This window comes from Stegostoma tigrinum, chromosome 7, assembly GCF_030684315.1.
Source record: "Stegostoma tigrinum isolate sSteTig4 chromosome 7, sSteTig4.hap1, whole genome shotgun sequence".
In the NCBI taxonomy this organism is placed as follows: domain Eukaryota; kingdom Metazoa; phylum Chordata; class Chondrichthyes; order Orectolobiformes; family Stegostomatidae; genus Stegostoma; species Stegostoma tigrinum.
The window spans coordinates 6283046-6307502 of NC_081360.1; the positions used below are offsets into that span (position 1 = coordinate 6283046).

Genomic DNA, 24457 nt, shown 5'->3' on the forward strand with positions numbered 1-24457 from the left:
TGCTGCACAATGTCCAACTTGGGCTGATAAATAGCAAATAATACTTGCGCCACTCAAGTGCCAAGCAATGACCGTCTTGAACGAAAGCCATTGTTTGGTGCATTAAAAGACATTATCTTTGCTGAATCCCCCACTGTCAACATCTGGGATCATTACCAATTCAGAAACTGAATTGTGCCAGCTAAGACACAGGAGTAATCAGTGAATGGCAGGACGCAATATAGCTCAGAGGAACAGACGGATCTTGGTGCTTTTGTCCACAGATCATTGAAGGATGCTGTGGGGGTTTATAGGAAAGTTTGGATGGCTTTATTTGTCAAGACTTAGATTATAAGTGTAAGGAGGTTATGTTAGATTTGGACAGGACTTTGGTTAGGCCACAGCTGGAGTATAATGTGTAGTTCTATAGGAACGATGTAATTGGAAAGGGTGCAGTAGAGAGACACCAGGATATTGCCTGGGATGGAGCATTTCAGCTATGATGAGAAGCTGGATAAGCTAAGTTTAATTACTTTGAGCTGAAATGGTTGACTGGGGACCTGACACAGGTATATAAGATCTGTAGGACATGAACAGGGTGAATAGGAAGCAGCTGTTCTCCTTAGCTGAAGGGTCACTAACAAGGGGCATAATTTCAAGAGGTTTAGGAGGATTTCAGGAAAACATTTTTTCGCCCAGAGGATGGTTGGAGTTTGATATGCATTACTTGGGAAGGTAGTTGAGGTGGGTGACCTGACAAACATTAAAAATTATTTGGATGAGAACCCGAAATGTAACATTCAAGGCTATGGGCCTAGTGATGGAGGATGGAACTAGTGCAGCTTTGGTGGTCCAGACTTGATAGGCTGAAGGACTTCTTCTGTATTGTATAGAACGTAGAACAGTACAGCACATTACAGGCCCTTCGGCCCACAATATTATGCCGAACTTTTACCCTAATCCTAAGCTATATCTAACCTCCACCTCTACCTTAAACTATCATCCATATGCCTATCTAATAGCCGCTTAAATGCCCCTAATGAGGCTGAGTCCACTACCTTCTCCGGCAATGCATTCCATGCCCCTACCACTCTGAGGGAAGAACCTACCTCTGACATGTCCCCTGTATATACTTTCACTTACTTTAAAACTGTGCCCCCTCGTAATAGCTACCTCCACCCTAAGAGTTTCTGGCTATCCACCCTATCTTTGGCTCTGATCATTTTGGACACCTCAATCAAGTCACCTCTCCTTTGTCGTTCAAAACAGAAAAGTCCTAGCTCTCTCAACCTTTCCTCGTAAGACCTTCCCTCCATTCCAGGCAGCATCCAGGTAAGTCTCCTCTGCACCCTTTCCAACACCTCAACATCTTTCCTGCAATGAGGCAACTAGAACTGGACACAATACTCCAGATGTGACCGAACCAGGCTTTTGTATAGCTGGACCATAATGTCACAGCTCTTGAGCTCAACCGCTCTATTAATGAAAGCTAACACACCATATGCCTTCTTAACAACTCTATCCACCTGGGTGGCAGCTTTCGGGGAACTGTGAACATGAACCCCAAGATCCTTCTGCTCCTCCACACTGCCAAGTGTCTTTCCATTAACCCTGTATTCTGCTTCCAAGTTTGTCCTTCCGAAATGAATCACCTCACACTTTTCAGAGTTAAATTCCCTGTGCCACTTCTTAGCCCTGCTCTGCAACCTATCAATGTCCTTTTGTAGCCTAGAGCAGCCTCTGCAGTGTCCACGACACGACCCACCTTTGTCTCGTCCGCAAACTTAGTAATCCACCCTTCCACTCCTTCATCCAAATCATTCACAGAAATCACAAACAGAAGAGGACCCATGACAAATCCTTGTGGTACACCACTCGTAACTGAGCACCATGTTGAATATTTTCTGTCCACTGCCACCCTTTGTCTTCTAAGGGTCAGCCAATTCTGAATCCAATCTGCCACATTACCCCCTATCCCATGCCACCTTACCTTCTGAATGAGCCTACTATGGGGAACCTTATCAAACGCCTTACTTAAATCCATGTATACCACATCCACTGCTGTACCTTCATCCAAGTGTTTGATCACCTCTTCAAAGAATTCAGTAAGGTTTGTGAGGCATGATCTACCCCTCACAAATCCATGCTGACTATCGCGAATCAAACTGTGCCTTTCAAAGTGATCATAAATCTTATCTCTCAGAGCCCTTTCCAGTAATTTGCCCACCACTGATGTAAGACTAATTGGCCTATAATTTCTGCGGTTATCCCTATTCCCTTTTTCGAACAAGGGAATGACGTTTGCCTCTCCAATTATTCGGCACTATACCCATGGACAGTGAGTACAAAAAGATCATCACCAAAGGCCCTGTGATCTCTTCCCTCACTTCTCATAGAATCCTTGGATAAATCCTATCAGGCCAGGGGGACTTATCTATCTTCAGCTTCCTCAAATTTCCTAGCACATCTTCCTTAGTAACAACCACCTCCTCTAACCTACCAGCCTGTTTTGCACTGTAATTTTTATGATACTTAGATAAATACAGTGGCTGCAAGAACAGGTCAGAGGCTGGGAATTGTGTATCTCCTGTCTCCCCATTGCCAATCCATTAGCCACAAGGCAGAGGTCAGGAGAATGGTGGAATTCTCCCCACTTTGCCTTGATGAGTGCTTCTGCAATAACACTGAAAAAGCTCAAACATCATCCAGGAGAAATCAGCCTTGCTGATTGACACCCCATCCACCAGCTTTGACATTCATTTCCTTCACCAATGACAGTGCAGCAGTGTGTACTGTTTACAAGATGCACAGCAATAACCACTGAGGGTCTTTCAATAGGACCTTCAAAACCCATAAAACATAGAACTGTACAATACAGGAACAGGCTGTTTGTTCCACAGTGTTGTGCCGAACATGACGCCAAATTAAACAAATCCCTTCTGCCTGGCCATGGTCCATATCCCTCCATTCCTTGCATATTGGTTTGCTTATCTAAAAATTTCTTAAACGCCCCTATTGTATCTGCCTCCATCACCCCCGGCAGCATGTTGCACACTCCTACTACTCTCTGTGTAAAAACTTGCCCCTCGCATCTCCTTTGAACTTTCCCTGTTTCACCTTAATACATGCACTTTAGTTTTTAGGCATTTCAACTCTGGGAAAACAATTCTAGCACCAAACCTATCAATGCATCTCATTGTTATACAGACTTCTATCAAGTGTCCCCTCAGCCTCTACAAGTCCAGAGAAAACAATGCAAGTTTTTCTAGCCTCTCCTTCTCGCTCATACCCTCTAATTGAGGCAGCTTCCTGGTAAACCTCTTCTGCACCCCCTCCAAAGCCTCCACATCCCCCTTGTAATGTGGCGATCAGAACTGAGCACAATACTCTTAAGTCTGGCCTAACCAAAGACTTTTAAAGCTGCAACACGACATCTTGTCTCTTGTACTCAGTTCCCCAACCAATAAAGTCAAGCTCGCCGTATGCCTTCTTTACCACTATATCTACCTGTGTGGCCACTTTGAGAGAGCTATGGACTTGAACCCCAAGATCCCTCCATGTATCAATGCAATTCAGGGTCCTGCCGTTAACTGTGTACTTTTTGGTAACATTTCATCTCCCAAAGTGCAGCACCTAATGCTTACCTAGATTAACCTGTATCTGCCATTTCTCCCTGCAGAATACCACTAGTCACAAACCTCCAGCCTGAAAAGCACCCTTTTACCACTGTCCTCTGCCTTTACTGGGCAAACCAATTCTGAATCCACATGGCCAAGTCACCATAGATTCTATGCATCTTAATCTTCTGTATGAGCCTATCATGAGGGACCTTGTCAAAAGCCTTACTAAAATCCATGCAGTCAACATCCACTGCTCTACCCTCATTGAAGAAGGGGTCTTGACCCGAAACATCAGCTTTCTCCCTCCTCTGATGCAGCTTGGCCTGCCATGTTCATCCAGCTTCACACCGTTTTATCTCAGATTCTCCAGCATCTGCAGTTCCGACTATCTCTGCAATTTGTTAGTTTTTTTTCTTGCTTAGTCCCTTTGATTTCCTGATCTTTTGCTGTAAGTGAGAGATATAAATGGTGCAGAGCCGTGTTAGAGTGTTGGAAACAAACAAATATATCTTTCTAACAATTCTTGAATCTGACTGACTGCTGAATAGTATGACATCTGAACCAGGAAGTATAAGTGATAGGAACGTTGGATCAAGAATAGGCCATTCAGGCATGTTTTTTGTGGCATGTTTAGTCTGTATCTGCTGTGACAGTGCTTTACACTGTCTGACAAAGTTGAGTAGGGAGCCAAATGATCTAACTTATAAAATAATTGTGCATCTCATACAACAACTTCTGTAGTTATACATGTAACTGCATACCTTCACTATTTTCTGAATTTTGATCTGTTGGGTCTAAGTGGTCAAATTTGGCAAGTTTCATGGAGGTTTTCACTTCATGAAACCCGCAAGCCTTTTTACATCATCTTCCCAAAGTCACCTCATTACTAATGCACTAATGCTACTAAGGCTTGTCAACTTCTCCACTTGTCGCAGGCAGAAGCACTGGCCACTGCCACAGCTTCCCAGGAATTCTGGTGCTGGTGTTATCTTTAAAGCCCAACCATGAATCTGGTCAAGTGTTAGCAACCCTCAGCTGCTTTTCACAGTTCCTGTCAATTGTCCCAGAGTATTAGGCAGGTGCACATATGCATTTCGCTTTGCCAACATGGATCTGGAAGCTCTGGTGAGTAGGAGTAGGGTTTTTGTGGTTTCTGTTCATGGTGTGTGTCCCAGGATATTGGGGTCTGGCTGTCTAGGCAGTGACCTAGAGTCACCAGGTAACCACTCCAATTTGTATATCAGAAATTGTTGCCATCTGGTTTCTATCCCAATAACCTGCACAGCCGTGGGAAGAAACCAGAGCACCCAGAAGAAACTCATGCAGATCCAGAGAAAGCGTGCAAGCTCCACACAGACAATCACCCAAACCTGGAATCAACTCTGGGTCCCTGGGGCTGTGAGACAGCAGTGCTAATCACTGTGCCATTGTGTCATTCACCTTAGGGTGGAAGACTAGTCATCAAGCAAAGGTGAATATTTGGCTGTCCATTAAGGAGCTTAATTTGTAGAATTCTGTTGAAGTCATTTTTTATGTGGCTAATGTGGTCTGAAGCGTACTTAATCACATTGCTTTTTGACTTCTGCTGTTTGACTTAGATGTTGACCGTGAATCAAAGAGAAGGGATTATGGAAATGAAAGGATTTGGCATGATTTTGGCATTATAAAACAGAGGTAGGTTTGTCATCTCGTAAGTGTTAAATCACCAATTTACTTATATCTTCATTAACATCTATAATACAATAATCTTTGACCTTTTGCACATTTTTCCATTACCTGTTACTCCATTCATTTTTCATGATCAAAATTAGCTGTATGAACTCATCATGTGGTAAACACACTCTCCAGTGGAAACTTTGGATGGAAGGCTTATTGTATTATGACTCATTTGCAAGCGCTGTTTCTGTCATAAATATAGACATAAGAATTTGCATTGGAAAGACGAAATTAAGACCAGAATGCATGAGTTTATGCGAAGATTAAATTGTGACTCGCAAAATCTGGTTTAATTATCACTTGGTCTCTAGCCTCACCTCCGTGCATGCAATGCTTGTAATGATCACTTCTGTGAGACTAGCTAAGAGGAAAAAGGAAACATGCATAAGGTCTAGGCGACTGAAGACAGAAGCTTTGGAAGAATATCGGGAACGTAGGGTGAATCTGAAATGAGGAATGAAGAGGGCTAAAAGGGGACATGAGATATCTTTAGCAAAAATGGTTAAGGAAAATCCCAAAGCCTTTTATTCATATATAAAGAGCAAGAGGGTAACTAGAAAAAGATTGGCCCACTTAAGGACAAAGAAGGAAAGTTATGCTTCAAGTCAGAGAAAATGAGTGACATTCTTAATGAGTACTTTGCATCGGTATTCACCAAGGAGAGGGACACAACAGGTGTTGAGGCTAGGGAAAATGTTTGGTTACTCTAGGTCAAGTCGGCATAAGGAGGGAGGAAGTGATGGGTATCCTAAAAGGCATTAAGATGGACAAGTCCCCAGGTTTGGATGGGATCTATCCCAGGTTATTGAGGGACGCAAGAGAGGAAATAGCCAGGGTCTTAACAGAAATCTTTGCAGCATCCTTAAACACGGGTGAGGTCCTGGAGGACTGGAGAATTGCTAATGTTGTCCCCTTGTTTAAGAAGGGTAGCAGGGATAATCCAGGTAATTATCGACCGGTGAGCCTGACGTCAGTGGTAGGGAGGCTGCTGGAGAAGATACTGAGGGATAGGATCTATTCCCATTTGGAAGAAAATGGGCTTATCAGTGATAGACAACATGGTTTTGTGCAGGGAAGGTCATCTCTTACCAACTTAATAGAATTCTTTGAGGATATGACAAAGTTGGTTGATGAGGGAAAGGCTGTAGATGTCATATACATGGACTTCAGTAAGGCGTTCGATAAGGTTCCCCATGGCAGGCTGATGGAAAAAGTGAAGTTGCATGGTGTCCAGGGTGTGCTAGCCGGATGGATAAAAAAACTGGCTAGGCAACAGGAGATGGAGTGTAGCAGTGGAAGGGCGTTTCTCAAATTGGAGACCTGTGACCAGTGGTGTTCCACAGGGATCTATGCTGGGACCACTGTTGCTTGTGATGTGCGTAAATGATTTGGAAGAAGGCGTTGGTGGTCTGATTAGCAAGTTTGCAGACGACACGAAGATTGGTGGAGTAGCAGATAGTGAAGGGGACTGTCAGAGATTACAGCAGAATATAGATAGATTGGAAAGTTGGACAGATAAATGGCAGATGGAGTTCAATCTGGGAAAATGCAAGGTGATGCATTTTGGAAGATCAAATTCAAGAGCAAACTATACAGTAAATGGAAACGTTCTGGGGAAAATTGATGTTCAGAGAGATCTGGGTGATCAGGTCCATTGTTCCCTGAAGGTGGCAACGCAGGTCAATAGAGTAGTCAAGAAAGTATATGGCATGCTTTCCTTCATCGGACGAGGTATTGAGTACAAAAGTTGGCAGGTCATCTTACAGTTGTGTAAGACTTCGGTTCAGCCACATTTGGAGTACTGTGTACAGTTCTGGTTGCCACATTACCAAAAGGATGTGGATGCTTTGGAGAGGGTGCAGAGGAGGTTCACCAGGATGTTGCCTGGTATGGAGGGTGCTAGCTGTGAAGAAAGGTTGAGTAGATTAGGATTATTTTCACAGAAAGATGTAGATTGAGGGGGGCCTGTTTGAGGTCTATAATATCATGAGGGGTATAGACAAGGTGGATAGCAAGAAGCTTTTTCCCAGAGTGTGGGACTCAGTTACTAGGGGTAATGAGTTCAAAGTGAGAGGAGGAAAATTTATGGGACTTATGCGTGGAAAGTTCTTTAACAGAGGGTGGTGGGTGCCTGGAACGCGTTGTCAGCAGAGGTGGTAGACGCAGACGCGCTAGTGTCTTTTAAGATGTGTCTGGACAGGTACATGGATGGGCAGGGAGCAAAGGGATACAGACCCTTAGAAAATAGATGATAGACTTAAACAGAGGATCTCGATCGGCGCAGGCTTAGAGGGCCGAGGGCCTGTTCCTGTGCTGTAATTTTCTTTGTTCTTTGTTCTTTGTTCTTTGTTCTTTGTTCTGTGTCAGAAACAGTAGACCTTTTGAATGAAATACCTGGCTGAACATTTATAGGGGCTGGGAATGTCTGTAGGAATAGCTTTTGTCCAGCATGATTCCTATTGAGTGGAGCAGAAGAAACTACCTTTAAGAAGTTTAAATTCCATATCCCATGTACATTACTTTTCGTATGGCTAAAACAGCAAAGTCTTTGAGGAGTAGGGTTCAAAACAGCAGAAACCCTGGAGGAGTATAGAATGTGCAAGAGGGAATTTAAAGGGAGATTAGGAGAGATAAAAGGGGATGTGAAAGGATACTAGCAGATAAAATAGAAGAAAATCCTAAGTTTCTTTTCAGGTACTTTAAGAGTAAAAGGTTATTGAGGGAAAGAGTAGGGCCATAAAGGACCATAAAGGGCCATAATTTGTGCGTGGAGCCAGGGGATATATGTCGGGTTCCAATTGAAAACTTCGGATTGAAGTTTGCTAATAAGAGGGACAATATAGACATACCAGTCATGGAGAAGGTCTGTGATGCAACTAAAGAAACTAATATGGACAGCGAAAAGGTCATGAGTGGTCTAGCCGGTTTAAAAGTAGGAATCTCTGATGCCGGATGAAATGTATCTAATGTTGTTAAATGAAGCAAGGGAGGAAATAACGGGCACTTTCAAAATGTTCAATTCCCTTCTGGTCAGAGGAGAGGGGCTGGAGAATTGGAGGACAGCCAATATGGTACCATTGTTCAAGGAACAAAGGATAAGCCAGGAAACTACAGGCCAGTCAGTCCAGCTTTGGTGGTGGGGAGTAATCCCAAGAAACAAAATTAATCTGCTCTTGGAGAGGCAGGGATGAATCAAGAACAGTCAGCTTGGTTTTGTTAGGGGGAGATCATGTCTGACCAACTTGATTGAGTTTGGAAAGAGGTGACCAGGTGTGTAGATGAAGGCAATGCTTGATGTAATCTACTTGGACTTCAGGAAGGCTTTTGTTAAGATTTTGCATGAGAGACTGATTGTAAAGGTAAGAGCTCATGGGACCCAAGGAAGTTTGGTAAATTGGATTCACAATTGGCTGAGTGACAAGAAGAAGAGGGTAATAAAATGTGAGGCTGGATGAACACAGCAGGCCAAGCAGCATCTCAGGAGCACAAAAGCTGACGCTTCGGGCCTAGACCCTTCATCAGAGAGGGGGATGGGGAGAGGGAACTGGAATAAATAGGGAGAGAGGGGGAGGTGGACCGAAGATGGAGAGTAAAGAAGATAGGTGGAGAGAGTATAGGTGGGGAGGTAGGGAGGGGATAGGTCAGTCCAGGGAAGACGGACAGGTCAAGGAGGTGGGATGAGGTTAGTAGGTAGGAGATGGAGGTGCGGCTTGGGGTGGGAGGAAGGGATGGGTGAGAGGAAGAACAGGTTAGGGAGGCAGAGACAGGTTGGACTGGTTTTGGGATGCAGTGGGTGGGGGGGGGAAGAGCTGGGCTGGTTGTGTGGTGCAGTGGGGGTGGGGACGAACTGGGCTGGTTTAGGGATGCAGTAGGGGAAGGGGAGATTTTGAAACTGGTGTAGTCCACATTGATACCATTAGGCGGAATATGAGTTGCTGTTCCTGCAACCTTCGGGTGGCATCATTGTGGCAGTGCAGGAGGCCCATGATGGACATGTCATCTAGAGAATGGGAGGGGGAGTGGAAATGGTTTGCGACTGGGAGGTGCAGTTGTTTGTTGCGAACTGAGCGGAGGTGTTCTGCAAAGCGGTCTCCAAGCCTCCGCTTGGTTTCCCCAATGTAGAGGAAGCCACACCGGGTACAGTGGATGCAGTATACCACATTGGCAGATGTGCAGGTGAACCTCTGCTTAATGTGGAATGTCATCTTGGGGCCTGGGATAGGGGTGAGGGAGGAGGTGTGGGGGAAAGTGCAGCACTTCCTGCGGTTGCAGGGGAAGGTGCCGGGTGTGGTGGGGTTGGAGGGCAGTGTGGAGCGAACAAGGGAGTCACGGAGAGAGTGGTCTCTCCGGAAAGCAGACAGGGGTGGGGATGGAAAAATGTCTTGGGTGGCGGGGTCAGATTGTAAATGGCGGAAGTGTCGGAGGATGATGCGTTGTATCCGGAGGTTGGTAGGGTGGTGTGTGAGAACGAGGGGGATCCTCTTAGGGCGGTTGTGGCGGGGGCGGGGTGTGAGGGATGTGTTGCGGGAAATACGGGAGACGCGGTCAAGGGCGTTCTCGATCACTGTGGGGGGAAAGTTGCGGTCCTTGAAGAACTTGGACATCTGGGATGTGCGGGAGTGGAATGTCTTATCGTGGCAGCAGATGCGGCGGAGACGGAGGAGTTGGGAATAGGGGATGGAATTTTTGCAGGAGGCTGGGTGGGAGGAGGTGTATTCTAGGTAGCTATGGGAGTCGGTGGGCTTGAAATGGACATCAGTTACAAGCTGGTTGCCTGAGATGGAGACTGAGAGGTCCAGGAAGGTGAGGGATGTGCTGGAGATGGCCCAGGTGAACTGAAGGTTGGGGTGGAAGGTGTTGGTGAAGTGGATGAACTGTTCGAGCTCCTCTGGGGAGCAAGAGGCGGCGCTGATACAGTCATCAATGTACCGGAGGAAGAGGCGGGGTTTGGGGCCTGTGTAGGTGCGGAAGAGGGACTGTTCCACGTAACCTACAATTTGTTTCCATGTACCATAGCTAACCCATCCAGCTTGCATGTCCCTGGACACTATGGGGCAATTTACCATAGCCAGTCCATCAAACCTGCACATATTTGGACTGTGGGAAGAAACTGGAACACCAGGCGGAAATCCAGGCAAACACAGGGAAAATGTGCAAACTCCACACTGACTGTCACTCAAGACTGGAATTGAACCCCAGGCCCTGTGAGGCAACAGAATTAATCAGAGGCACCTTGCTGACCCTGTCGCCGGGCTGGACAGTTTTAGAACATAGAACATAACAGCACAGTACAGGTCCTTTGGCCCTCAATGTTGTGCTGACCTGTCATACCAATCTGAAGCCCATCTAACCTACAGCATTCCACGTGCGTCCATATGCTTGTCCAGTGACGAATTAAATGTACTTAAAGTTGACGAATCTACTACCGTTGCAGGCAAAGCGTTCCATTCCCTTACTACTCTCTGAGTAAAGAAACTATCTCTGACATCTGTCCTATATCTTTCACCCCTCAATTTAAAGCTATGCCCCCTTCATGCTTGCCGTCACCATACTAGGAAAAAGGCTCTCCCTATCCACCCTATCTAACCCTCTGCTTATATATGTCTCAATTCAGTCACCTCTCAACCTTCTTCTCTCTAATGAAAACAGCCTCAAGTCCCTTAGCCTTTCCTCGTAAGACCTTCCCTCCGTACCAGGCAACATCCTAGTAAATCTCCTCTGCAGTCTTTCCAAAGCTTCCACATCCTTATAATGCGGTGACCAGAACTGTATGCGATACTCCAAGTGCGGCCGCACCAGAGTTTTGTACAGCTGCAACATAACCTCATGGATAATGGGAACTGCAGATGCTGGAGATTCCAAGTTAATAAAATGTGAGGCTGGATGAACACAGCAGGCCAAGCAGCATCTCAGGAGCACAAAAGCTGACCTTTCGGGCCTAGACCCTTCATCAGAGATAGGGTCTAGGCCCGAAACGTCAGCTTTTGTGCTCCTGAGATGCTGCTTGGCCTGCTGTGTTCATCCAGCCTCACATTTTATTATCTACATAACCTCATGGTTCCGGAACTCGATCCCTCTATTAATAAAAGCTAAAACACTGTATGCCTTCTTAACAGCCCTGTCAACCTGGGTGGCAACTTTCAAGGATCTGTGTACGTGGACACCAAGATCTCTCTGCTCATCTACACTACCAAGAATCTTACCATTAGCCCAGTACTTGATTTAATATAAAACAGATCCAGCTGCAGAAACCAGCAACATTATCAGTTTGAGCAATCAGAATACCTACTCTAGGCCTGCATCAGAAAGTAACTCCAAACCAATATCAAGCAGCTCCAACAGGCCACTGCACAGCAAACAAACAGCGTACTAACTGAGACTGGGGAAAAAGTTGGGGTGTCACATTGTGGCTGTCAACATTGCTAGCAATTAATCTTGGTAAGATTTCAGTTTTGAAGAGAGATTGGACAGGCTGGCTTTTATTTTCTGTAGGGCAGGGCTGATTGTGACAGGACATAATTAATAAGTATAAGATAATTGAGGTAGACAGCATGAAATTTTTCCCCTTGCTGCAGGGATCAATGACCAGAGGCATAGATTTAAGTAAGGAGCTGAAGGTTTAGATGAGATATCATAGAGTATCATAGAATCCCTAAAGTGTGGAAACAGGTCCTTTGGCCAACAATCTACACTGATCCCTCAAAGAGCAACCCACACAACCCACCCTTTCCCTGTAACTCTCCATTTCCCATGGCTGACACATTTAATGTACAGATCCCAAAACACAATGAGCAATTTAGCATGTGTGGTGGGAATCTGGAACCCACTGTCTGTATGGGTGATTGAATCAGAAGCCCTCATAGTATTTAAGAAGTATTTAGATGTGTACTTATGATGTTAAGGCATACTAGGCTATGGGCCTAGTGCTGGAAAATGGAATTAGAATAGTTAGTTGATTGATTTTGGATGCCAGGAGCTGAAGGGCCTTTTTCTGTGCTGTAGACCTCTGTAAATTGCTGACCATCTGCAGAGGTGACTGTGGGTTAGTGTTTTAGCCATAAGGATTGATTTTAATACTAATAGTTTGCAGGTAAGGATGGCAGTTTCCATCATACGTAGACATTTTTAATTAACTTATTTTGACTTGTTATGACACCCCTGAAGCAGGGCCACTGTGGCACAAGACTTTGTAATTCACAGTTGAACAAACTTTATCAGATTAAACTGCTAGCAATATTGACTGCCACAATGTGACACACCAACTTTGTCCCCAGTCTCAGTTAGTATGCTGTTTGTTTGCTGTGCAGTGGCCTGTTGGATCTGCTTGCTATTGGTTTGGAGTTACTTTCTGATACAGGCCTAAAGTAGGTATTCTGATTGCTCAAGCTGATAATGTTGCTGGTTTCTGCAGCTGGATCTGTTTTATATTAAATAGAGTTATATTAGTCTGTTTCTGTGCCTTATATCAATTCAGTTCAACCAGCCCATGCTGAGGTTTAAGTCCCATTCGAGTCTTCTTGCATGTTTTTTTTCCTCTCATCTGGATCTACCATCAAAACTCCTTCCGTATCTCCCTGAGGGGAGGCAATGGCCTAATGGTATTATTACTGGACTGTTAATCCAGAGATCCAGATAATATCCTCAGGACCCAGGTTCAAATCCCGCCACAGCAGATGGTGGAGATAGTAGGAACTGTCGATGCTGGAGAATCTGAGATAACAAGGTGTGGAGCCTAGGCCTGAAACATCAGCCTTCTTGCTCCTCTGCTGCTTGGCCTGCTGTGTTCATCCAGCTCTACACCTTGTTATCACAGCAGATGGTGGAATTTGAATTCTGGAATTAAGAATCTAATGATGACCATGAATCCATTGTCTATTGTCAGAAAAACACATCTGGTTCATTAATGTCCTTTTAGGGAAGGAAACTGCTGTCCTTACCTGGTCTGGCTTACATGTGACTCTAGACCCATAGCAATGTGGTTGACTCTTAACTGCCCTCTGGATAATTAGAGATGGGAGCTAAATGCTGCTTAGCCAGTGATGCCCTCATTCCCCATGAATGAATAAAGAATCATATATGCTTTACCATTTTTTCTTCAATGCTTTCCATTTCAACTACTTCTTGTGGCCCTGAATTTCACATTCTACCCATTCTGTGAAGGAAGAAACTTTTTCTAAATTCCCTTTTGGAATTCCTGGTGACAGCCTCATGTGGACAGAATCTAATTCTGGCCTTTGCCCATAGAAAGACACCACCTTGACATATCCATCCAACGAAAATTTTTCATAATTTATAAAAACCTCTGTCTCCACTCAGCTTTTCTTTTCAAGCGAAAGAGACCTAACCTGTCAAACGTTTCTCATTATGCATTTCTCAGATTGTTCTTGAAAATCTCTCTGCACGACCTTCAGTGCTTCCATATCCTTTTTAAATTATGACATGTGGGACAACTTACTCTCAAGTTTGTAATACAGCAGAGAAGCAAATGAGGTCTACCCTGAAGCACAGAAACTTGAATTTAAAACAAGAACTATCTCATCAATATTCAAATAGATTTTTTTCTTTCATTAACAAAAAGTAAATGAAAACGAGGAAACTGGACTGTTCTGTCACTTTAAATAAGTAATCCTTTTTTACCTGTTGCACTTCAGAGGCTAGCATCGAAGTTGCTTCCTGGCTGACAGCATGAAACTTACTGGAGTGTTAGGACCAGTATAGTGTACAGCATAGTCTGATGCTGAACTGAGAATAAGTTATTGCCAGCACTTCAGTATTTTTTCAAAGGGGTGTACGAACATTATAGAGATGGGAGCAATCCTACTAGGTCTACAAAGGCACATGTCTAAAATAGGAACTTGCCCTCATGTCGAGAGGTGTGTAAATTAGGTGGATTAGACACTGGAAATGCAGGATTGCAGGAACAGGATAGGGAAATGCGTCTGGGTGGGATGGTCTTTGGAAGGGCAGTGTGGACTTGTTGGGACGAGTGGCCTGTTTCCACTCTGTAGGGATACTATGAATTTATGAAAAAGGAAAGGCATTCCCTTCGTTTGTTGATGTGTGTAAATAGGGAAGTAGTCTGATATGCAAGAGGAGAATTTATCATTCGTACTATATTCCTAACAGATCGTATTGTGAGCTTCCAGGAGAAACTAGCGAGCAGCAACCTTTTCTTCTAAAGCACCATAGCCTTCCATCAACACCATCACCAATCAGGAAAAATGTTAGAAGCTACCACTGTATTGTGAATGAGGTGAGTAATATGTTCAAAATCAAAACAAAATGCTGTAGCAGGCAGCAAACCTAGGGAGAGAGCCAGAGTTGTTATTAAAGATATCAATGCCTTATCATCAGAATTGGAAGAAATTAAAGGTGTGACATGTTTTAAGCAAGAGTAGAGAGAAGGAAAAGCATGAGGGGAGGAAAGAACAAAAGAGAAAGTCTGTAATAGGGTCGATGCAAGCAAGATTTAAAAAACAAAGGGATGATGGCATAAGGTAAAAGGGAAACAAGGGTATCGTGTGACAGCTGAAAAAGCAAAATGAATGCCAGAGGAGCTGCAATTGGTAGCAGATCCAGTGGAGAAAATGCAAGTTTATGATCTGAAGTTCAAGCCACAAGTGAAGGAAAGATTTACAGAAAACAAACTTCATTATACGCCGGAATGAATATTTTGAATGACTTATTCTGAACCAGTCAGTTCTGAGATTATTTTGAGATTATTGCATCGTATGCAATTGCGACAGTGATTTCAGTATCATTTGCTATCTTCATTCTCAATGCATTATACATTATTTCTCTTCAGTAAAGAAGGAAATTTCAAATGGGTAAATAAATATATCTGAACACAATTGCAGCTGGAATATAGAGATGTTGATTAAAGCTAATTATAATTCTTACACAAGTTTTTCAATGTTTGTTAAATTTCATTACCCAACATTTCCTATTTAGTTAGTCTTCTGTTGTGAGTTCCTAAAAGCCAAAGTCAGGGCTTACCAAATTTGTTTCTCCCACTGTGATCCCAATTTGAAGCTTGAAAATTGTTCTACCCCTGGGTATGTGGTGGAGTAGGTGCAGAAAACCTATGACAGCAAAGGATGGAAGAGTGTCTGCCATTGCTCTTCAAGCTCATGACACCCACTTTGGGAAGACCTGACCTAAGTAATGTGTTACTTCTATCACAGAATATATTCTTATAAACCAAAGATACTGAAGCTGACTTCTGTATTGTTGCCTCATGATTGCATCATGTTGGACACTACCCTACAACACTTACAAATAATACAATTATATTTAAGCATATCCTGACACAATTCATTAAACATTGAGAATTACTTTAGATGTTTGGTGCTTAAGTGCTTCACAGTTTCTTTGCCTCATTTACTGACATTATATTATAACCTATAATCAACATATAAAATTTAATGAGGTTCAGCCAAGTTACAGTCACAGTTTATTTTGATGTAGCTGTCACAAATTCAGTTTTTAGATGCTCCTCAGGACTAGTAAAGCAAAATAGGGAAATGTAAACTACATTTATAAAGCTATTAAAAGAAAATCTACGACCATACTGTATGAAACTTTGCAATCTTTCGCTTTCAGTAAAGTTTCAAATTAGTCCTTAATCATACACAGCACATCTCAGATAACAAGGTGTAGAGCTGGATGAACTAGGCCTAGATCCTTACCGAAACATCAGCTTTCCTGCTCCGATGATGCTGTTTGGCCTGTTGTGTTCATCCAGCTCTACACCTTGTCATCTCAGATTCTCCAAGATCTGCAGTTCCTACTATCTGTGAAACAGCACATCTTAATGAGTTTCTAAGATTTTGTTCAGGAATTGTCAGCAGAACTTGGTTTAGCAGAGTCTTGTCTTGCAAAGTCAGAACCATCAGACTGTCCCGCCTTGACATCCAGATTTCCAGTCCAGCTATCAACCTAGAGCCCTGTAAATGAGCATAATCCAAAATGTGCTTGGGTTCCAGGCCAATCAACGTGCTGACTGGCCAGAATCAGAAGATTCCCTATGCTGTGGAAACACGCCATTCTGCCCAACGTGTTCACACTGACCCTCCATAGAGCATCCCACCTAAACCCATGACCCTACCCTCATCCACCAGCCTGCACATCTCTGAACACTGAACGGCAGTTTAGCGTGGCTAGCCCACCTAATGCGCACATCTTTGCGATGTGGGCGGAAACCGGAGTTCCTGGCAGAAACCCACCCAGACCCGGAGAGAACGTGAGGACACCACATGGATAGTTGCCCAAGGGTAGAATTGAACCCAGGTCCCTGGAGCTGTGAAGCAGCAGTGCGAGCCACTGAGCCACTGCAATGGTGAACTATACCTGGGCAGGGCGAAGTCAGAGGAAACTCTGTTGGAGGTCCGTGGTGGTCCTGACATGCAAGTTGGTCATCTGACTTTGGTATAGGAGCGAAAGACTAATAAAACCCACGTAGTAGCTGGTTCCGTCCAAAGTTTCCCTCAGGATAGCTGGTGCTTGTCCCCCTGCAGCTTTACCCAGTAATTTTAAGGTGATGGGAGGAAGGTTCTTTACACAGAGAGTGGTAGGCGTGTGGAATGTGCTGCTAGCAGTGGTAATGGTGTCAGGCACATTAGGGACATTTCAGCGACTCTTGGATAGGCACATGGATGACGTTAAAATATAGGGTATGCAGGGTAGTTTAATCTTAGAGTAGGATAAAAGGTCAGCACAACTTCGTGGGCTCAAGGGCCTGTACTGTACTGTACTGTTCGACGTTCTAAAGCAAATGATTACAGGTCTGGGGGGCCGAAACGATCTCAGTGAGAAGCCCAACTTACTGGCTTGGAGCCAGGCATGGAATGCGTGTGCCTAGTGGGCCACTTCTAGTAAGCAAAACTGGTGCTGTGGGGTGAACCGAATGCGGGATTAGGGTGCTCGATGCCGACACTCATCACCCCGACAAAAGATGTTGGTTGATAAAAGACAGCAGAATAGTGGCCATGGAAGTTTAAACCCTTGAAAGGAGTGTGTCACATTTCACCTGCCAAATCAACTAGCCCTCAAAATGGATGGCGGTGGAGTGTTGGGCCCATTCCCTGCTGTCGCTGGTAATGCAAGGCCTGGGGAAGCTACACTACAACAATAGGAAGGCCACTGTGGTGAGCACAGAAGCTGAGGGTGCGAGCCTGGGTGGAGCTGCCACAGGTGCAGATCTTGATGGTAGTAGCATATATTCAAATGAGAATTTTGAATGTGATCACTATTTCCATACAGCCAAGAGTTGTTGAGTACTCATATGATAAACAAGGGTAGAGCCACCAACACCCACAAAACATGAGTAGGCCACTGGACGTAGAGCTGAATCTATGGTCTTCACCTGCTGAGACTATTCTGAGCAGAACTTGAGCCAGACATCGTATAACACAATGTGAGATTGCTAACAATAAGGCAAAGGCCCACCCCGCTCAGCTTCCGAATACATTTGTCATTTAGTGTATCTTTCGGAACAAATTGGACATACGAAACAAGAAATAGCGGTATATACTTGTAAAGTGCTGGCTAACCACAGTAAAGGGGAGAAAAGAGACAAAAGCACCTCCTCCTCACCACCAACCCCTCAAATACAGTCCACGCAAAACCAGTTGCTTCTAGATGCTGACATGAGTTGTATACTTGTTTCATTTCCTGTACCAAACAGACATTGAGGCATCAAATATCTGTTTTGCATAGATTGGGAAATTTCAAACTTTAATTACTAGACTGATCTAAGTAGTTGCTCACAACTGGGTGACAGGATGAGCACTATAGACACTTCAAAATAATCTATTTACACGTAATGACACACCTCTGGAGCAGATGGAACTTGAACCCCGGCCTTCTGGTGCCGAGGAAGGGACATTGCCACTGCACCACAGGAACCTTCTATATTTACTCAGCACTGACATCAACTCGTCTGAGATAAAGATCCGCGAGAATTTTTAGCAAATGCGAGGTTCAAACCATACCCCCTAGGAACAGGAACATTAATTCAGCACCTTAGACCAATCAACCTTGTAAAAGAGCAACAGATCAAATTGTAGATATTTTTCAATCAACCTGATTGACGCACCTGTGGTGCAGGTGGCCCAATGCTAAGAACTCTATCAGTGCACCATAAGACCCTCTAGGAGGGGTGCTATATTGGTAACAAATGTCCTTTTAGGAAGGTAGCTAGTTCTTGATTGTTATCCAGTGACTCTACACTTCAAGTGTTAGTATACAGATGACTGATAAAGGCAACTTGGGGCATAGCTATGTTGTAACCAAAGCTTGAATAACGTGCTGATGATCGTGTCATTGCTCAAATGAAAATAACACTACAGTTGTCCCTGAAGAAATCAACACCTTCAGAAAAGGAGGGGAGATTTTTCCAGAATGTAAAACATAAATTTATTTTCTTTCTGAAGGGCATAGAGAAGAATGATAAGGAACAGTATCAACTCCTGTTACGACTGGTGGCTGCAGGATTAGACAAAAAATCTAAGCAGCAACCTTCAGTTTCTGCATCCAAGCCAACACAATGTGTGTGAGTATCTGTTTTGTGTTTTAAGATTTTATCTTTTTTAGTAACGGCCACCTGCCTTGACACTAGCTTTAATTAAGCAACATGAATCAATGCACTTCACAGAATAAAATTTTAATACAAAGCCTAGTAAGAAGATTTTAAAATAAGTGACTAAAAGGTTGGTCAAAATTTATTTATGAGTTTTGTTGTATCACCACAAATTGCCTTTAATTTGGCCACTTTTTAAGAAATCTCACAGACAGCCAAGTACTGAAACAATGATTTAATGTTTATTGCATTTGGGAACCAAAATAAGACCCTCAAGTAGCAAGTTAAACCTCACAACCTAACTTGGATATTACCTGATTAAAGGTGGAACTTGGCCAGATTCCACCAGCAGTGTCTGTCTCTGGATGTGTCTAAGGTTCGAACCTGGTAAAGTGTTGTTCTTCAAAGTTCCGCTACTCCTAGTATTGGATTCTTACATAATTTTCTCTCTTTCCAGTTTGTAATGTGACATTATTGTTGTCCTTTAACTTCTTTCATCCCCAACAGTGATTACATTTCTGGAGACCTGAAGTCTATAGCTTGCCTTATTATCAGACAGAGCTCCCTTGTTCCTTTTATTTTTTGCCATTATGCAAATAATTTTATTTAATACGACCACCACCAGGAAATACATCCATGTGGCCAGGGAGCCAGTAACATGAAAAGCCTGATAAGGGCAATGCTGACGTGAAAAAAGTAAAGGAGGAGGCTAGGAATTAAGTCAAAATTGAATTGGAGGGGGAAACAAAGCAATCCACCTCCCATGGTGACCACCTCTCCTTAAAGTCATTGAGAGGATTGTTGGACAGCATGTACTCCCTCTCCAAGGACACCTGAGCTCGAACATGGCCGTGGAAAATGGTCAGACAGTTGGCTGAATGAACCCCCTCCATTGCCTGCTGCCTGGACCTGTTTATATACAGCCTGGTCAGACCTTGGAGCAGACCCACGAGGAGAGCTCCCCTGTACCTTCTTAAATTTGGGTTGGCTGTCTGTCTAAACACAACTTTTCCTGCATTTAACCCACTTACTTCAGAACATTGCTTGTGCAGGCATGCTTAATTACACACTTATTACACGGCAGCAGCTTATCAAGCAGCTATTATCTCTTTTCTCCAAGGAAGCAGCTTGTTTATGTTGGTTCTTCCCAGAGATGGTTAATTCACATGTTGCTTTTAATTCCTTTCTAACAGTTTCTCCTTGCCCCTTGCATCTTGAGACACAATTTATTTCAGAAAGAGTTTATTGCTGCTGGTTTCTGTGTGTAACAGTTTATCTTTTGTTGATTCATTCACTCTGTGAACAGTTATTAAAGTTGTGACGTTTACAATATCACAGAAGTATTAAAGAACTGAAAAAAGGCAAGGCTCAAGCAGTGAATTCAGAATTCAAAGGTTAACTCTTGATGACTGAAGAACTGGCTTTTATTGATGGAGTGATAAAAGTAGAGAGTGGCCAGGGAACGGAGAGTGTGATAGAGATTGGTTGTGGTCTTCCCAGTATACCCCCTGTATATATATGTTTGGAAGAAAGTTTCCTCCCATAGAACTAGATATTAGAAAAGTAGTCTGGCATCTTGATGCCATCTTCCACCCTGTATAAGCAGAGTTTATTCAAAATTGCATTACTTGCATTAAGCCACATTTATCTCTCTTTCCTGTTCTTGCTCATCTACAATGACCTCTGATCTGGCAATATCTACATTTTAAAACTCCATTATTTTTTGGTTATGTTCATGATGGCATTCCACTTTTTATTATATACTTAATTTATCATTCTTCGCACTGTTTACCTTTAATATTTTTATTCGTCTACACTCTAAGACATTTGAAAATCATTTGTTTGGAAATGAACCTTGCTAATTAGGCCACTTATTGTGCATTTCTAGTTGCCCTTCAAGGTGCTATTGAATAGTCTTTTTGAACTGCTGTGGTCTTTGTAACGTAGGGACGCCCACAGTGCTGTTAGGAAGGAAGTTGAGTGGCTCAGAGGGGATCTTGCAGGTGGCAGTGTTTCCATATATCTGCTGCCCTCGTCCTTCCAGATAGCAGAGAACATCAGTTTTGAATTGGTGAATTGCTGTGGTACAACTGGTGGATTGTTTTTACTGTTGCCACTGTGATGGATGAGGTGCCAATCAAGCAGGCTGTTTTGTCTTGCATGGGTGCAGCTTGATCAACACTGAAGAAATATGACACCATCTGGGACAAAACAGTCTACTTGATTATAGATGGCAGACAGGCTGCAGGCAATCAAGAATCAAATTATTTGCTGCTGAATTCCCAGCCTCTGACCTGCTGTTGTTGTCACTATATTTATATGACTGGTTTAGTTCAGCTTTCAGTCTGGATGTTAATGGTGGGTAATGTCAGAGGCTGATGGTCATTCTTATTCCAAATAGACTTTGCCTGACAGTTATCAGAATGTGACTTGCCATTTAGTAGCCTAGAATATTGTCCAGTTTTTGCTGTATACATGAATGGGCCTTTTGATTATCTGAGAAGTCATGAATGGTGCTGAGCATTGTGCAGCCATCTACAAATATTTCCACTTGTGACCTTACAATGGGAGGAAGGTCATTGATGAAATAGCTGAGGATGATTAGGCTTAGGACATTGCCCGAAGAACTCCTGAAGCTGAGATCATTGGCCCACAGTTGAGAATGACTCCAACCAGTTATTGTCAAAGTCAGTTTGTCATAGCCATCATGTCACGGGACGAGGCCCTGCAGCCCATTGTGTCCATGCCAGTCTTCAAGTATCCATCTATTCTAAGCCTCTTGTGCAGCACTTGGCCCATCTCCTTGTATGTTGTGATGTTTCAAGAGCTCATCTAACTAGCTCTTAAATGCATTGAGAGTTACTGCATTTACCACCCTTTCAGGCAATGAACTCCAGATGCATACAACATCATTGACCAGAAGCTCCACTGGACTTACCATATAAATACAATGGCTGCAAGAGCAGGTCAGACGCTAAGAGTACTGCAGCGAGTAACTCTCCTAACTCCCCAGAGCCTGTCCATCTGCAAGACACAACTCAGGACTGTGATGTTATACTCCACAATTGTGTGGATGAGTGCATCCCCAACAACATTCAAGAAGCTTAACACTATCCAGGACAAAGGAGCCTGCTTGATTAACACTGCATCCGCAAACACTCCCACCCTCCACCACCAATTCTTAGTAGCAAATTGTGTAGCATCTACAAGGTGCAGTACAGAAATTCATCAGAGTTGCTCAGACAACGCCTTCGAAACACATACCAGAACCATCTAGAAAGACAAGGGCAGCAGATACAAAGGAGCATTGTTTGCAAGAGATAGTAGGAATTGCAGATGCTGGAGAATCTGAGATAACAAAGTGCAGAACTGATTGAACACAGCAGGCCAAGCAGCGTCAGAGGAGCAGGAAAGCTGACGTTTCGGGCCTGGACCCTTCTTCAGTCATTTGCAGGCTCCCTTCCAAGCCACTTATCATCTCAACTTGGAAATGTATCACCATTGGGTCAAAATCCTGGTCAAAGTGCCCAGCAGCATTGTGGGTCTACCTACAGCATGTGGACTTCAGTGGTTCAAGAAGGCAGCTCACCTCCACCTTCTCAAGGGCAAGTAAATGCCGCCCCCCCTCCCCCCCATCAATACCTGCAGCTCACAAGTAAAGAATTAAACAAAAAAAATTCTCTTTATTACCTTTCAGGCATCAACTGCTGGTTCTTAAAAATTCCCAATCCTCTGGTACCACTAGTTTTCACCACTTTATATGCCTGAGCTTTTGATTGGATACCCTCCTTGACTAGCTTTGTTAACCACAAATGTTTCATCTTTCTCATAGAATCCTTCTTTTCGATCAGAATAAATTTTTGGTGAACATTTTGAAATAGCTGCTTAAATGTCTGCCACTGCTCTTCCATTGACTTTCCCATTTGTCTATTTTCCCAGCCCACTTTAGTCAATTGTCTTCATAACTATAATTGCTCTTATTTAAGTTGAGGACACTGGTTTGAAACCTGAGTTGCCCTCCCTCAACCTGAATCTGAAATTCTACTATGTTGTTATAACCTCCCCTCCCCGAGCATCTTGAATTAACTATGAGATCTTATTAATCCTGCCACATTAGAAATTGCTGGGTCTAAAATAGTTTGTTCCTGGTAATGTTATGGAGCATACTGCTCTCAGAAACAAGCCATGATAGACTCGACATATTCGTCCCATGTTGTCCTTACCCATCTCTGATTGGCTTTAAATAGAGGTATAGAGTATGGTCAATTTTTACAAGTCACTGTTTAGACCTCAGCTAGAGTATTTCAATAAGTTCAGGAAACCATAATTTAGAACAATTTCAAAACCTTGGACATATTATTGAGGAGGTTTATAAGGATCAAATCAGAAATGAAAGAATTCATTTGCACGGAGATACTAGAGAAGGTCACTTGTTATTGTCAGATAATAGAGGGTTAGGAGGAGATTTGGTAGAGGTATGTAAAATCAAAAGGGGCTTTGATAGAATAGATAGCAAAAACTGTTTCACTGGCAGGAAGGTTAATAACCAGAGGTCAGAAGTGTAAGGATTGGCTGACGATGAGAACTTATTTGTGAGTTATGCTGTAGAATGTACTGTTGATAGGATGCAGATTCAATAAAAAAAACTTTCAAAAGAGCATTAGATAGGTACTTGCATGGAATGTTTGCAGTGCTACAGGGAAAGATCAGGGAAATGGAACCAATTTGGGTAACACTTGCAAAAAAAAAAGCCCATGTAAGCATGATGGGCCCTTCAGCCTGTGTGTTTCTATGATGTAGCAACTTTCACAAGCTCAGGATGCCCCATGGTGCTTCAAAGACAACAAAATAGTGTTATCACTGTTTAATTGCACACGAAAAAGTCCAATCTGTTTTGTGGAGTTTCATTAAGTGGCTTTTTTCTGCCACATTTAATAAGGAGTCAATAACTAAACAATTTCAGAAACTAGGACCTGCTTAGTATTCCTCATGTTTTCTTGCTTTCTTAAAGATATGAGTTGTTCTTTGCTGTGCTACAGAATCATTCTTTTCATCTCGGAAGTATTTGCTGATGAGAAAAGTTTTCTGGTAATCCTTCTATTTTGTGCAAAACTGCTTCATTGCTAAAAGATTTCATATTGTTTCTACAGTAGTTCTGCTGGTCCCAGCCAGCGTAATCATAGAAAGCCTGAATCTAGGGACGGATTTAGTGACTGTGAAAATAACCAGATAGCACTGCCAACATTAAAACTGGGTGAGTACAAAAATTTCTTCAACTTTCGCAGAGAGGAATTCATGCTTGTTCATTTTGAAACATGTTTGAAGTATATTCTTTTGAAATCTTTTTTGCGCATGCTTGTGTATAAGGCAAGAAATTTAGATCATTCCAAGTGGAATCTAAATACAAGTCATTATGCCCTTTGTGAAACTTTGTACAATTCCATTGTCCCTTGCACTCAGTTTATGTCCTTGCTTGCTAGTCTGAGGAAGGACATTATTGCTATTGAGGAAGTCCAGTGAACATTCACCAGACTCATTCACAGGACAGGACTGACATCTGATG

At 43.2% G+C, this 24457-nt stretch overlaps 1 protein-coding gene across 1 annotated transcript in view; it reads left to right on the plus strand.

The window, feature by feature from the left end:
- Positions 1 to 24457, plus strand: part of LOC125453895 (sentrin-specific protease 2) — a gene marked incomplete at its 5' end in the record, with an annotated part of 165131 nt that overhangs the window by 83322 nt on the left and 57352 nt on the right. The window contains 4 exons of the mRNA XM_048534007.2: positions 5198 to 5273; positions 14442 to 14568; positions 18749 to 18867; positions 24045 to 24148. Coding sequence (XP_048389964.2) covers positions 5198 to 5273; positions 14442 to 14568; positions 18749 to 18867; positions 24045 to 24148 — 426 coding nt within the window. The remainder of the gene's footprint in view (positions 1 to 5197; positions 5274 to 14441; positions 14569 to 18748; positions 18868 to 24044; positions 24149 to 24457) is intronic.